The 16,274-nt window shown below is 42.0% G+C and overlaps 2 protein-coding genes across 2 annotated transcripts in view; one reads left to right on the plus strand and one right to left on the minus strand.

Annotated features, from left to right (window-relative positions):
• Positions 1 to 4,986: 4,986 nt before the first annotated feature.
• Positions 4,987 to 7,213, minus strand: LOC109416265 (protein phosphatase 1 regulatory subunit 42-like). Its single transcript, XM_019690293.3, has 4 exons — positions 7,053 to 7,213; positions 6,173 to 6,478; positions 5,614 to 5,851; positions 4,987 to 5,554 (listed from the first exon to the last, which is right to left on the minus strand). The coding sequence occupies exons 1-4, from the start codon at positions 7,131 to 7,133 to the stop codon at positions 5,040 to 5,042; spliced, it is 1,140 nt and encodes a 379-aa protein (XP_019545838.3). The 5' UTR covers positions 7,134 to 7,213; the 3' UTR covers positions 4,987 to 5,039.
• Positions 7,214 to 15,027: 7,814 nt separating this feature from the next.
• Positions 15,028 to 16,274, plus strand: part of LOC109416244 (phosphatidylinositol 4-phosphate 5-kinase type-1 alpha) — a 207,287-nt gene continuing 206,040 nt past the window's right edge. The window contains exon 1 of the mRNA XM_062849886.1: positions 15,028 to 16,210. Coding sequence (XP_062705870.1) covers positions 16,072 to 16,210 — 139 coding nt within the window. The 5' untranslated portion in view covers positions 15,028 to 16,071. The remainder of the gene's footprint in view (positions 16,211 to 16,274) is intronic.

A 16,274-nucleotide genomic window follows, 5' to 3' on the forward strand; every position in this document is an offset into this window, starting at 1 on the left:
TTGCTCAGAATTCTGCAATCTTGGAGAGACTGTATTCTTCATTGATGAGATACTTGGTTTGAAATTGTGCCCCTGGGCAGCATGCACATTTTATTAATTGTATACCTTGATGTCATTCGGACTCGAAAGGAATCCTCCGTGGAACTTTTAAGAGTATGCCAGTTGAAACTACTAGACGAATAATTTTTATTAAAAAAATTAAAGAATTGCGAAGTGTTCATAAAACTCACTAAATGGATAATATTTGTGACTGTATTCCTCGATTGCAGAACTTGATAATTCCCTAATTGGGGTTTTAAATTAAGAAAAATTAATAGATTTTTTGATTCTATACGAAAGAGCACCTTTTCCTGAGCCACTATGATTTTTTTCAGATTTTTAGAACTTTATTTTGGTACTCAAAATCAATTTCAAAGAGATTTTTTGAAATCACCTTTTGACAGCTGGGTAATTGTTTGACAGCTCCACCCAGTACAAAATGCGACGAGGGGTGATTCGACAAATCGCTCCCATACAAACTTCAAATAGATTTTTAAATAGGTTCCCGGGCACCAAAATTCATGAAAATTTGGATTTCGACTCAGTTTTGCATGCAGATTCAGAATATGGAATTATCTCAATACCGCTAAAGAAGCCAATTCAAGTGAAACATTGTTTGTCTTCCTCAAGAAAGCCCTTCTCCTACCAACTAAGACAACTTTGCATTCTGAAAAAGCTGACTTCATGTAAGTATAAGAAAATAGAGCCAGGAGAAAGCATGTCAAGTACTAACAAATAATGTGGACATATCTAAAAAGATAATGAAAAGAAACTATGTGATTTTCAAGAACAGTGAACATAGACGACCAAAACGTTAAGTGGTGTTAATCAAAATATACGATGAAAGGTTTGTTTGTGAACCGAAGTAAAACTATCCTCAATTCTCGAACTAACCATATTACCATTGACAGTGCAGTATCAGACTACAAGAATCGCAGTATATTTTAACATGAATTGCCTCTACTACAGAATAACCTTGTTGAACAATAAGAATAACAACTGAGCATAAAGATAATATGTCGCGTGTCGAAGCATGAAATTTGAGCCGTCGAAAGACTGCTTCTGGTGATAAATCTAGATAATATGAGCGTTTAAAAATAAACATAGGAGTTCCCTAGTATGTGTTTCTCCAGGTGGTCACTCCGATGGCCAAAGCAGGCCAGATTAGTCAAAATAGTACACAATCATGAAGTTATAGCCGTCGAATGTCCATCTTTGTTGCAAAAACATGGAAGTCCCTCAATGCGTTTTTTTCCGGTGGTCACTCCGGTGGCCAAAACGGACCAGAATGGTCAATTCTTCTTTTTAATGCCAGAAGCCACATGACCATGAAAAATCATGAAGTTAGAGCCGTCGAATGCCTATATTTGTTGCAAAAACATGAAACTCCCTCAATACGGATTTCACTAGTGGTCACTCCGGTGGCCAAAGCGAACCAGAATATTCAATTGTTCTTTTTAATACCAGAAGCAACATGTCCATGAATAATAATGAAGTTAGAGCCTTCGAATGCCTATCTTTGTTGGAAAAACATGAAACTCCCTCAATACGAGTTTCTCCGGTGGTCACTCCGGTGGCCAAAACAGACCATTGTGGTCAATTCTTCTTTTCAATGCCAGAAGCCACATGGCCATGAAAAATCATGAATTTAGAGCCTTCGAATGCCTATCTATGTTGCAAAAACATGAAACTCCCTCAATACGGATTTCTCCGGTGGTCACTCCGGTGGCCAAAACAGACCAGAATGGTCAATTCTTCTATTTAATGCCAGAAGTCACATAGCCATGAAAAATTATGAAGTTAGAGCCGTCGAATGCCTATCTTTGATGCAAAAACATGGAAGTCCCTCAATACTGGTTTCTCCGGTGGTCACTCCGGTGGCCACATAAGACCACAATGTCCAACATATCACAACAATATGGAGCATGTAAAATTATTAAGATTTCATCATGAGTTAACCAACGCAGATGTGTTTAGCGCGGAAAACCGTTCAATTTCGTTACAGTCAACTCGTTGGCCATCTTGTGGGATCCCTGGAACCGGTTCCAGAAGGACGGGACATAACCAGAAACATACAGAAATAGTTCTCGACAGATTGTATTATGGCCTAAAGAAGTTTGAGGCAAAAACTTCTATCCTGTAAATAATATGAATGTGCTTTCTAGCACATTATCGTGAAAAACATTACTTTCCGGATGTTCCGGATTTCCGGAACCGGTTCTTAAGATTTAGTCAATATTAATGTCTTTAATCAAAGTCCACGTGAATACCTTTCCAACGATTCTTGAACTGTCCTGATTACTTGTTTGGTTGCAAAGTTATAGCTTGCCAAAGTTAGGGTCTCTAAAGCGGCATTTTTCAGTTGAAGCAGGTTCTCGGTGGCCACAGTGACCAAATCCGGAACTCTCCGGGGGTTTTAAAAACTAGACATGTGTGGCTTTCTTTTGGGCCAAAGAAAATCAAAATCGGCCCAGCCACTGATTTTTGAGAGCCGTTCAAAGTTTGGGGTCAAAAATGACCCCAGGGTCTTATTTGTAACTTTTTTATGGGAGCTCCCCTAGGGGTCGTCCAATGTTTTGGATCAATGGAAATGATAGTTTTCCACAAGAAAATAATTGCCTGAAAATTTCAGATTTCTAGGCCTTTCGAAACAAAACCTCTAGCGAATTGAAAATCGGAAAAGGTCAAAAAAGACCCCAATACCTTACAAAGGTTAAATAGATTTTAGATGACGAAAAATGATATTTAGATCAAAATCAAAAATTTGGGTATTAGAGGGTTAAGAACAGCTCCAAAGGTGCCTCTAAAACTATCTGTGGAAATTTCTTCAAAATTGTATGAGAGATCCTTCAGAATTTCATCCCAAAAATCCCCAAGATATTCCTTCGAACAGTTTTTCAGAAATTTTTACAAAATTTGCAAGTAAAATTGCTTTGTAAATTCCCCTCTTAACCCTTCCGAGGATTTTCTTAAAAAAATCTGGAAGGATTCATACATTCTTCCCAGGGATATTATTTCAGGATTTTTTCTGGAGTGGACATCTTCAGAAATTTCCCTAAGGATTGGTCAAAGATTTTTTTTTAATTTTTCCTGGATCCTTCTCTACGAATTCCTGAGAGGGTTTTTATTTTTTTTTTTTCAAATATTTCTCATAGCAATTTTATTGAGGACTTCTCCGCAAATAACTCCGAGCATCACTGGAAATTTCGTTGAATTCCTCTTCAGCAAATCCACTGATGATTTTCCTAAAATGCCATTATGAACTTTTCCCCGCTTTTTCCCGGGATCTTGTTCTGGAATCGCTCTACATAAATGTTTCAGAGGATTCGGTCGGGAATTTCTCTAAAAAATCATCTAAAATTTCACTCTGGAATTCCTACGAAGGATCGTTCAAGGATTTCTCACAAATTCTTTTGGAAAACCTTCAGAACATTTCTTCAATAATTAAGAGAATTTCTAGAAATTCACATAAGAAGTCCTTTTTTCTGGGGATTATTGAAAAACCCTTCAGAAAGTTATTCAGAAAAATTTACGAGAATTAATCAAAAAATTGCGCCAGCAGAAGTTTATACGATGATTCCTGCAGAAATTCCACCACCAGGGATTTCCCTTAAAAGCTCTGCGAGGATTCCTACATTCTTCCGAGGAACCCTCCCTAAATTACCCCAAGAATTCCACCTGAAATTGCTTCAATGGCTCCGCTCGAAATTCCTTCAATTATTCTTCCAGAATATTACTCCGAGATGTTTCCGGGATTCCTAAGAGAACCTCTTCAGACATTTCTCTAAGAGAGGCTCAAAGATTTTTTGAAGTATTCCTTGAATCCTTAAATGAAAGGAATTCATCCAGATTTTTTTTGTGAAAATTACTCTGGAGGTCTCTTTAACAAAGCCTCTATTTTTTTTCCAAGAATACTTCCAAAGATGCTATGATTACCTCCTCAAAAAAAGTTCTGCTAATCCCTGGAAGTAGTATGAGAGATGCGGTAGTACCATGAGAAATTTTCGGAAAAATCAATAGAAGATTTCCAAAACACAACACTTCGATGAGTTTCAGAACAATGTTTTCAAATTTGATATTTTAAAAATAATGCTCCAAGGATTCAAGGAATCTTCCAAAAGTTCTTCCGAGGTCTTAAATTTATAAATTTGTCCGGGAATCGCTGTAAAAAATCTTTTTATATTTTGGAAATTCTTCTGAACATGTCTCCATGAATATTCCGGGGTAGAACAAACATAAATGCTATATAAAAGTTTAAAGTGGTGACCATGAGGGTTTTCGGGTGGTTACAAGGGGAGAGGTCAAGAGATTTAGGGGGGATTTCAAGGGATTTCAGTGAAGCATTAGAGGGTTTAGAAGGCTTCAGGGGATTTCGGTGGTTTTCAGGGGGTTTCAAAGAGGCGGGTGTGTTTATGAGGATTCTTCAGGGGTTTCTAAGTGTTTCAAGGGCTTGCAATTTCAATTTGGTTTCAGAAGCGGTTCAGAGGGCTAAGCTGACTTCATATGGGTTTCAGGGGGTCTCGATGGTCTTGCTGGAGTTTTGGAAAGTTTTCCTCCCTCTCTCAACTGCACTTGCGAACAGGAAACAATGCTTCTTCTTCTTCTTCATTGTTCTACGTTTCCAGTGTAACTTGGCCAGCCACTCTTCAACTCAGTGTTCCTCAAGCACTTCCTCTGATATTAATTGAACGGCTTTCTTTGCCTGTAAATTTCATGAATTTGTGCATTGTGAGGCAAGGACAGTGATATAATATGCCCAGGGAGTCGAGAAAATTTCCCCGACCGAAGCGAAAATCAAACCCACCGTCTCCGGATTGGCGCTCCATATCCTTAATCACTAGGCTAACTGGGACTGGAGGAAACAAGACTCTGTCAAATAAAAATGCATATTTCCTCAGCTACGAATTTATTATTTTCAAAAACAAATGTCAAACCTGGACTATCTACAAAACCAAAACTTCGTCACTCCACCGCAAACACTCGGACACTACCCACCTTCACTAATCTATCGACGGCAACGATTGCACCTTCCTCTGAACCCTTATCTTCTCCTTGAACACCGGAACTTCAGCCTTCATGACCTTCCCCTGCAACAGCACCACCCCCATACCATTACGCTGACTTCCAGCACGTTCCGGCATCACCAGTCCCGAATCCAGCCCGCCGCGAATCTCCGCCCGCCCGAACATCTCGTCGCCAAAGTGGGCCGACATCGTTTTCAGCAGAACCGGCGATCGGATGACGGGCTTTCGGGGAATCCTCGGACACACCGCCGGACGCCGAGGCGTAACCTGGAAGAGCGAATTCGTTGGAAAATGGCCTCGGATGTGGCCACCGGTAAATGTGCTTTCGCTTCCGGTGCTGCTGTCCAGCGAGCACTTGGAGTTGTCCGCCGTCTTGGCCTTCTCCTCTCCGCTGGCCGCCAGGACGCGCCGTTGCTTCTCCTGCTTGATGTTCTGGAAGTTTTTGATGAAGTTTCGCGTCGACTGGGAGATCATTTTGCCGTCCAAGAGTACTAAAAAAATAAACTAGCTTAAGTGCAATCAGAGTTATCCAATTGATTGGGAAACTTACACAACTTATGTCCAGCCGCGGCCGTAACCTTCTCCCGGTAGTGTACGTCCTTTTGTGCTACACAGCCCTGCAGATCGAGGACACGTAACGAGTAAAGAGCGCTGATAACAGGGGTAATGTCCTCGGTTGATTTGAAGTTGTTTTCCGATGCCAGAAGGACCTCGAGTTTCCAGAGCGGTTCAAGGGCAGCCATGTGGGTAAGCCGGAGTTTTTTGATGTTTAGAACCTTTAGATGGTTCTGTGGGAATATGAACATGAAGATTAGTTTTTGCAGTTTAGTTTTTAATTACATATGGGCTAGTCCCCATGCCACATAAAAACTCATGGTAGCTTAAGTTGTAGCTCTGTGACTTACTTCTAGTATGATGTTAGAAGTATCAAGTCACAGTGACTTCTCTACAACCAAAACATGCGTTGTCGTGACTCTTGTGTTACATATGTGCTGCATGGGTAACTTGTTTTTTTTCTTCTTTTTATTAACATGTATTTTAACTTAAAGCTGATTCTACACTCCTGGGCAACTGGAGTGAGTAATCAGGTATCAATTCTACTCACTCACCGCAAGTGCCTTCATGCAGTCCTCATCAAAGTCGAACCGCTGCGCTCCATCCAGTAGTTGCCGTTCGATATGAATTTGTTCTAGCTTTTTGAGATTGCCCAGATTTTCTAGCTTTGCGATTTTGTTATAACCCAAGTAGAGCTGTTTCAAATTCTTCAGTCCGTCCAGGTTTTCAATTTTCCTTAAATTATTCCATTGTAAGTATAGGTGCGTAAGGTGTGTAAAGGCTCCAAGCTTCTCGATACGGGAAATTTGATTGTTGTGCAGGTATAATACCAGAATACGTTTGGTAGGGTAGATGTTGTTCTGAAATAAAGAGGATTATTTAACATTTAAAAATTTCGGCCTCCAGTCTGAAAAGATTGCATTAAGTACTATACATATGCCAAAGGAAGTGAAGGCAATTTCTAACGAAAGACCAATCGGAAATGCACCCGTCATCCTCAGTATGGTCTTGCTGAATACCTGAGCATCTACTACTAACGGCTATATGGGTCTTCATGACCAAGAAACCGAACAGAAAAAATGTGTCACAACTCGTTTTGCCATTAATGACGTCGATAAATCAATAATGCAGAAAGACAGCGCATTAGCCATAATTGATCGCCATATTTTGGAGACATTTTCGTTCCGAAAATCGGTTAACCTCGTACTAATTCACTACACATAAAAATGCACGTGCTTTCCTATCTATATCCACCACAAGTTGTAAACACATGCACTTTTTGATCCTGAAATCGAGCTGTACATAGGTACAAATAGTACCAATCATTCATCATGCAATCGCGAATTGAAATTGCGTTGCGTGACCCGGCAAAGCGCCTTTCTTGCACCGCACCGTAACGAAAAAGGCCGCGTTGCTAACCGCCTGTATACTTACGATTTGGGTAATGTTTTTATCGTTCAGATATATGTGTGTCAGGTTGGTGCTGGCCTTTTTCGCTGATTTCTTGTGCTTCATCTCGTTCGGAAATCTCCACGAACAGTCGATCCCAATTTCAGAATTTTAGAGAAAAACTCCTTGGACGTATCCTTGAAAAAAAAAGAACAACCTAAAGTGGAAAGTTCAGTGGACGGCGGCTTTTCGCTTGAACTGACTATGAAGCCGATGAAATTGGCCAGCAGACTTGAAAAACTTAGTAGTAAACAACCGTATCAAACAACCCGGCTCTAGTAACGGTTGCTAACCGTCTGGTGGCGGGCGGCCCTTCGTACCCAATTCCACGCTGGCAGGATAAACGCCAGGGCTGGAGAAGGAGGAAACAGGAAACGGGATCTACTAGTACTACAGCCATGCCACGAGCATTCCTTTACATAGATGTCTATTTATATTTGCTTCGTAATAAATTCTACGATGAAATGGTAATAACGTAAACGAGCTGAAGAACAAGCTCACCATAAATGCCGGTGATTGCAAATTCATTAGGTTAGTTTGAGGCTGTTAGGGTTGTTCTAAATCACAATTAGGATAATACATACTCAATAACATTACGCCAGTACACTCGGTTTGCACTCATCGTGCCTGCACTCCACGCCTTCTTGGCTAACCGGTTCGGTTCAGTAGCAACCACAAATTTTGCAGGGTTACTGTTCGGCATTCTTTATTACACCAACGAACCTAATCTCAAAATGACTGACAATTCACAGGTCATTTTGACAGATGTAACATGAGCATGAAAAGGACCGAAACGTCGGACAAAATAACATAAATAGTGTTTATGCAATTCAGTATCATAATTTTAATATTATATAACTCATTTTGGTATCATAATGACCATTTTTTCCGAACTGGCTCATTATGCAACTCAAATGAGTTGCATAATGAAAAATAGTTGTATAATGTTCATAATGCAACTCATTTGAGTTGCATTATGAACATTATGCAACTCAAATGGGTTGCATTATGAAAAAAATCATTGCATAAAATTTTGTATGGAACTCGTTGCAAAACTCGATTTTTTCAACACTCTTCGTATTTATCCAACTCGGCAAGCCTCGTTGGATAAATGTACGACTCGTGCTGAAAAAATCAACTTTTTGCAACTCGTTACATAAATAACTATTTATTTTTGTCAAGACTGACAAGCCACCACGAAACAGACATGAAAAGGACGGCAACAAGATCGATAAAGTAGAATATATCATCCGTCTTTTTCGTGCATGAGTGTGGTCTGTCAAAAAGACCTCAGAAATGTCAAACATTTTCATGGCCAGCTTTGTTGGTGCAATGAAGAATTAGTGCAACATACTCTGTCCACCATATCTGAAGGAAAACACGTGTGGTTGCAACGGAATGACAAACAACTGTGACCAACATCTCCCCTTAACCCTGAATTTGAGAAACCCAAGGAGAAACCCCAAGTGATTTTCTTGCATCTCGGAGTTTCGGATACGGAACCGGCTTCGTCAGGACATCCGCCAGTTGAACTTCGGATGGAACGTGTTGAAGGGCAATAGTTTTCTGCTTCAACTGCTCCTTGACGAAATGATGACGCAGATCGATGTGTTTCGTCCGCGCCGAGTAACTGACTTCTTTTTCAGCTAAACGTCACATTGCATTTCTGTTGTCGCAACGCATTTCAACCTTGGTAGTGAGGCCGCTGAGCTCTGCTCGGAATGAGCGCCACCATAGAGCTTCCTGGCCCGCGGCTGCGATCGCCATGTACCCTGCTTCCGTCTTGGGGGGAGCAACGGTGGGTTGTCTTCTGCAGCTCCAAACAACTGCACCGCCCGAGTGCTTGAAAACGTAGCCTGTCACGGACCGTCTGGTCTCTAGATCATTTTCCCAGTCTGCATCCGGATACCCGTGAATCGATTCTTCACTCTCGCTACTGTAGATTAACTTCATATCCTTCGTTCTTTTCAGGTACCGCAGAATGCGTTTGGCTGCCGTCCAGTGAGCGTCTCCCGGGTTGCTGTTTAAACTGCTGACTGCATTGACCGCGAATGCTATATCCGGTCTGGTGCACTGAGCCACGAACTGCAATCCACCGACGAGTTTGCGAAAAGGTACATTCGCCATCCTCTCGTCTTCATCGGGTGATTTCGGGCTCATTTCCTTGCTCAGTTTCAGACTTTCATCGAACGGCGTGGAAATGGGATTGTAATCATTCATTCCAAACCGTCCAAGCAATTGCTCGATGTACATCTCCTGGTCCAATGTGATCCTCCCGTCAACATGTGTGACCCGCATTCCGAGGATCTGCTCCGCGTAGCCAAGATCTTTCATCTGGAACCGGATCATTAGCTGCTGTTTCAACGCGTGGACTATTTCATCATCGTTGGCGAACACCAACATATCGTCCACATATACGGCCACGATGAGAATCTTGTCGCCGTCGATCAGGAAATACACGCACGAGTCCACCTTTGATTGCTGCAGACCTATTTCCCTCAGTACATTATCGAGCTTCTTGTTCCATACGCGACTCACTTGCTTGAGTCCGTAGATCGCTTTCTTCAAACGACACACCTGGCCGTCGGGGATTGCGAAGCCTTCTGGTTGCTCCACGTAGATCTCCTCATCCGTCAAGTCGCCTTGAAGAAAGGCCGTCACTGCATCGAGTTGGTGGATCATCAATCCTAACCTCGCTGCTACTGCCATCAGGTAGCGGACAGTGGAGCATCGGACCACTGGTGAATAGATTTCTCCATAGTCGACTCCTTTGATTTGCGAGTAGCCCTTTGTCACAAATCGGGCTTTGTACCGCTCGATCGAGCCGTCCGCTTTCGTCTTCAGCTTGAACATCCATTTCGATTTCAGGGCCTTCCGCCCCGCCGGCAGGTCGCACAGCTCCCACGTCCCGTTATCGCTGTGGGATTCCATCTCCGCCTTGATTGCTTCATACCATCGGCTACAGTCATCGCTTTGCATCGCTTCTCTAAACGACTGAGGTTCATCCAGAAGTACCTGAGATGGGGAAATGCTTTGAGGGACGGCACTGAAGCTCAACTGAAAATCATTGTACTTGCCTGGAATACGGCGCTCTCTGCCACTGCACCTTACCACACATTGGGGGTCCTCTGGTTGTGGAGGGAGCGCAATTTGTGATGGATCCGACAGCACTTCGCCACCAGTTTCATTCGCTGGTAATGGTTCTGCTAGGTAGCTTCTCCGTCTTGCTCGGATTCCGGGTCGGTGTCCACTGATGCCATCCGAAACTGTAGCATCTCTGGTTCTGGAGCTTCCAGCCGTTCTTCGCTGCTGCCTTCGTTCGGGAACACAACATCCCGACTCACATACACCTTCCTGGATTTCTGATTGTAGACTCGATAACCTTTCGATCCCGCTGCGTATCCGACAAAGATGCCTTGCTTCGATTTCGGATGCCATTTCTTCCTTCGTACCTTCGGTATGTGCGTCATCACTCTCGAACCAAAAACGTGCAGATTGGATAGGTCCGGCTTTTTTCCGCTGAACTTTTCTTCCGGAGTCACTTGAAGACCTTTCGTTGATGAACGGTTCCCGAGGTAGCACGCTGGTTCCAACCGTTTCGGCCTAAAACGATTTGTCCAATCCTGCATCAAATAGAAGGCACGAGCACGTTCCACGAGGGTTCGGTTCATCCGTTCTGCCAGATCATTTTGCTCCGGATTATGCGGTACACTGGTTTCGTTTCGGATTCCACATTGCCGCAAATATCGCTTCATGTCATGATTCACGTTCTCCGTCCCGTTGTCACATCACAATCGCTTCACTCGTCTACCTGTTTGGGTCTCTGCATACGCTTGAAAATTTTTGATGCATTCCAGCACTTCCGTCTTCGATCGAATGAAGTAGACGAAGCACTTCCTGTTGCAATCGTCCACGAAGGTAAGGAAGTACTTGCTACCTCCTACGCAAGTCGTTTCCACGGGACCATACAGAATACTGTGGACGAGTTCCAACAGCTCTGCTGCTCTGGCCCCTTTGAATTTGAACGGTTGACGTTGATGCTTCCCTTCTAAGCACGGAATGCACGTCGGCATATCGGTTTCGTCGAATTGCACACCACAGACCATACTGCGAAATTGCTCCAAACTGTGTGCATTCAAGTGTCCCATGCGGCGATGCCATAATCCAATGTCCTCCTTGGGCGTCGCGATGCACGATACATTTCTCCCGGTTTGGCGGAGACAATATAGTCCGCCGTGCTGATCATCAACAGCCACAACCCGACCGGTCTGGTCGAAAACTTCACACACGTCCTTGGAAAACACCACCTGATGACCACGACTGCAGATCTTATGCACGGATAAAAGATTCATCGCTAGTTCCGGAATGCACAGCACTCCGAGTGGCCTCGCACGGTGCTTCATTTACCGTTATTATCAAAAAAAAAATATGTCATCAAAACCTGAAACGCCATTCTCTTTCTTCATCATTCCTACACCTCTGGACAAATTTAAAAAAAAATCGTTAGACGAAATTTTGAGTTACGCCCTTTTAAAGGGCCTAACCCCTAAAAAATGAGGGTTTCTATAGAAAAACATCATATTTCATAACAGAAGCATGCTTCTGCCAACAAAATTTGAAACGCCATTCTCTTTCTTTATCATTCCTACACCTCTGGATACATTTTTAAAATAATCGTTAGACGAAGTTTTGAGTTACGCCCTTTTAGAGGGCCTTACCCCTAAAAAATACGGGTTTTTTTAGAATACCATCATATTTCAACCTGAAAACATCATATTAACCCGCTGTTTCATCTTGCCCCACCCGCTCCAACTTACCCCGGTGTACCTTATACCTTACCGCCATCGTCTCAAATTTACGAGCAATGATATCAATCATCGGCGAAACCAAGCAGCTGAACGGACTTCGTGAAAATCCTTCCACTCGTGTTTATCCTCGCTCTTCTTATTACACCCTCTAACACAATGTTGAACAGCAAGCACGAAAGACCACCAGCAAGCCTGAATTGAAAATAATATTCGCTTCTGCTGAATCGAAACAAGTTTGGCAACCGCAAATTTAATCAATGACAACGTTAGTTTCAGTGTACGCACCGATCCTTTTAAATTCATCACAACAAACTCTTCCTATCTAACGGTACTAGTTTTACGACGCGCGTACCCCTTGTACCGTTATCTATCGCCGGCGACGAAGCAGCAACTCAAACGCATGAATGAAAATCCGACATTGAACGCACTCTTTCTCTGTCTTGTGTCAAAACAATGTCATCATCGTCATCGTCATTCGGTAATGATGACAGCCACGGTACACGCATACATTCGCAGATCCGGTTGTGGCGTATCGCACACAACGAAAGCGAACCGTCAACCGAGTGCGAAAATGCATGAATGAAGTGCGACTGACTGCCAGTGAGTAATGCGCTGGTGTAGTAAATTTTGTTCGCGATAATGAATTGTTTCGAATGTGGTGGTATGTTAGCGCTACTCTTTGACTTCGCGAACCTGCTTGTTGATGACTAATGTCATCATCACGGTGAAGGGATGCCAGAAGACTGATCTTTATTAAGTTAATCTTCATTCAAGCAAAATTTTAAATTTAAAGGGCAGAAAACCGGTTTTTCTTGAACCACCCTAAGCTTATTCAGAAAAATACCTCTAGTTCGGTCAATTTTAAAGCTACATAAATAGTGTCTTCAGCAAACCTGCTCAAAATTGATAGATCTACAACTATCCCGAAGAATGTATATAGTTATTCTTGCAAATAAAAAAGTTTGGTTCCCAATTTCTCTGAAAATATGGACCACCTTAATTTTCATGAATATTGAAAAGAGGGCCTTATTTTTAGGAACAACTTCGTAGAAGACCATATTAATCTAGAAAATCATTTGAAGGCGCTGAGTGCATCTTTTCTTGTAAATCTGTTTCGTGGACCATTGTGCAGTGGCGTAGCCAGAAATTTGCTCTGGAAGGGGTTTTCGACAATAAATGATTTTTTTTTATTTGACGTCGGCGGAGACCGTGGTGAAGAAGTTATGTGACTCGCTGACGGAGTGATAATTTGGATGCTTTCTTGTTTACCCGTTAGCTATACAAGGAGAGAAAGAGAATTATCGTGAGCGCTGGAGTGAGAGACTATTATTTCTCATCACATGCACTGAAAAACCACAATCGCGAAGGTGGATAAATCCGTAGAATATATGATCACGTGAGGGAAAAATTGGATGCTGCAAATACAAACAGTGATGCAGCCGAAAAATTGTTTCGTTTAAATGTGTTTTATTCTGTAAATTTGTTTCAAAAAAATTTTCTCGGGGGGGAGGGGGGGTGTGGTTGGTTGCGGGTTTATCCCTGACCACCCCCCCCCCAATCTTCCGTGGCTACACCACTGGATGCTGCCTTCTGTCATATTATTGTCGAACGTAGATGATCTGGTCCATGATCCACCGGCCATCAATCGTTTAAGGTCACAGATAACCGGACTGAGCTTCCTTATGTTCATATCTTATAGCTGCCTGGAGATATACACAAGTTTTACACATTCTCCTCCCGGCACAGAACAGGAGCAGTGAAAATAAATAAAGTTCACTTATTTGGACGTTGGAATAAAAAAAAGTTCGAAGCGATACCAATCTCACAACACAACACCGTGAATTACTGACAGACAAGCGAAATAATTAGCGTGCATGCCTTATGATTAAATGTTGTGGTTACAATTAATCAAACATTGATCAACTTCAATGTTTATGAAGACAATCAGTTGAATAAAATATTTAAACAATGTTTAAGCAACGTATGTACGGTAATGTATTTGACTCAGGGATTGAATATTTATATACTGCTTTAAATCTGCCGATTCATGTGATTTGGATTGAAGCAGAGTGGATGCAGACGAGTCTGAACCCAAAGGTCCAGAGTTCGAGTCTTTCCATTGATGTTTTTTTTTTATTATAGAGGTTTTAAACCTAGGTTCATTCGCCTCTAATTTCCATTGATGTGATTTGTCCCATAAAATGTAATAAAATAAAGAGATTGGGGGTACATAATCAGAGAGAGATATTCCAGACACAAATGCAGAAATGTAGAAAGTTAAATCATTTTCTCATTTTATTGTTACAATGATATTGAAGAAACGTTTAAGAATCGTTTTTGTAGCAATTATAAAACCATTTCTATAAATAGAAATAAATTTCGTAAGTTGTATTACGGCTCCAGCATGTTTTGATTGATTTTGATTGTAATATCGCAGAAAGCTTATTATTATGCACTATGCTGCTAGTGTATAATAATGGTTTCTAACCATTCTTAAATGATTAAACAAATAGCGTCATACAACATTGTTTAATAAACGTTGAAGAAAAGTTTATAATATTTGTGTAAATTGCTGATGGTTCTAACGTTGAACAAGAGTTTCACAACCGATGTACGATCATTCGTTAAACATTTATTTCATCGTGCTTATAGAACGGTTGATGTTGAATAGATTCTCATTTTTGGGCGAACAAGAGTTGAAGAACAGTTTTATTTCAAAATTATTCAAATATAATACGACTTCCAGTTTAACAACGTTGCTTTGAAAAACATTTCTTAAAGCAAAAATTGTTTCTTGGGCGATCTGGTCATGTACTCTGTTGGCGTTATTTCAAATTGTAATCAATCGCGTAATTTTAAAAATTCGAAATTTCTCTCATTGCAATTGTTATTTTTTGGTTAATTTTGAAAAATGTATCGATGTTTTGATTTTATACGAAAGCGTGCCTTTTTCTGAGCCACTATGAATATTTTCAGATTATAAGAACTTTATTTTGATACTTAAAATCAATTTCAAAGAGATTTTTCGAAATCACCTCTTAAAATTCAATCAAAATTGACATCCTCGACGAAAATTTGGCAACACGGTCGCGAGTCATCATCATCATCGCTGCTCCGTCGTTCGCGAGCTCAGGATGATGATAGCTGCTAGCTGGCTGGCTGATGGCTTTGGCCTGCACACAGTCGCGCTTAGCAGCATAAGTTATTGATTTGCCATAGAGCTGACCGGACGGAGGAGTTGTCGTCGTCTCGCGAAGACAGACGTATAGAGGAGAAACGATAGAGCTACTGTGGCAGTCGAGTCGAGGCGAAAAAGTAAAAACGGGAAAAGTAGTGATTTTTCGTTGATCGAAGGAAGAAAAATGAAGTGGCAGTGAGCTGAAGCTGGAGCTGAAGTTTATCGGGGCGAGCAAAATTCCTAATCCGGCGATTGCTGGGTGTGTGAATAATCATCCTCTATTCGGGTCGTGACGCGACGGTTTGTGTGAAGGAAGAAAATCTCGGGGCGGATGCTTGCGCCCCGTCAGAAATCGCATAGCAATCGGGAAGGTCAGCTGCTGGAGAGCTGGAGGAATCCCCGTTGTCAATTGGTGTGTTATCGCACGATTGTCACAGGGCGATGAGTTTTACGTGATTCGGGTCTGCTGTTGGTGAAAATTTTCTGCTGGAAGCAGCAGCAGGAGGAGCAAAAGTCAGTGCCAAAAGTGTCGGATCCGATAAAGCGAAGAAAAAGTGCATGTTTTACGTTTTTCGGAGAAATTTTCTGACGGGAAGCGAAAATTGATCCTACTGTGGAAGCGTTTGGTGGGAGCTTCCGAAGCTGGAATGTGAAAAATCTTCCAAATCGCTCGGTGTTGTTCTAATCAAAATAGTTTTCCCCTCTCCAGGAGGAAGAATTTTTCCTCCCTGTCAGTGTGTCGGGAAGAAGCAGTGTAAAATCCGATAGCGAAAAAAAATCCAATAAAAAGAGTAGTGTATTAGTTTTGCATGGTGGTGAGAAGAAAGTGTGAAAGAAAGCAGCACTAGCGAAAAAAAAGTTTAGTTTCACTTCCCTTCGTGTGAGAAGGTGAACCAAGAGGGAAAAGAAAAGAAATACGAGGCAAAAAATATACCAAACAGAGACGACCGGACGGAACAAACCGAGGAGACTGGATTCTGCTGTCGGAACCTCTTAGTAGGAGGAGAGTGACGACAGAATGGCTTCCGGCGATACGGTGGCAGCGATCGACTCGATCGACGTAGAGTCGGCGATGTCGACCAAGAACTCGGAATACACGACCAGTAGCAGCCAGTACAACAAGGATCAACTGATGCTACAGGAGCAGGATGAATACGGTGAGTTTGGAATTGCTTGGTTTGTACCTAATGCAACCAGTAAAAATAGATGATGATTATGGAG

The sequence above is a fragment of the Aedes albopictus genome, chromosome 2 (assembly GCF_035046485.1).
Source record: "Aedes albopictus strain Foshan chromosome 2, AalbF5, whole genome shotgun sequence".
NCBI lineage: Eukaryota > Metazoa > Arthropoda > Insecta > Diptera > Culicidae > Aedes > Aedes albopictus.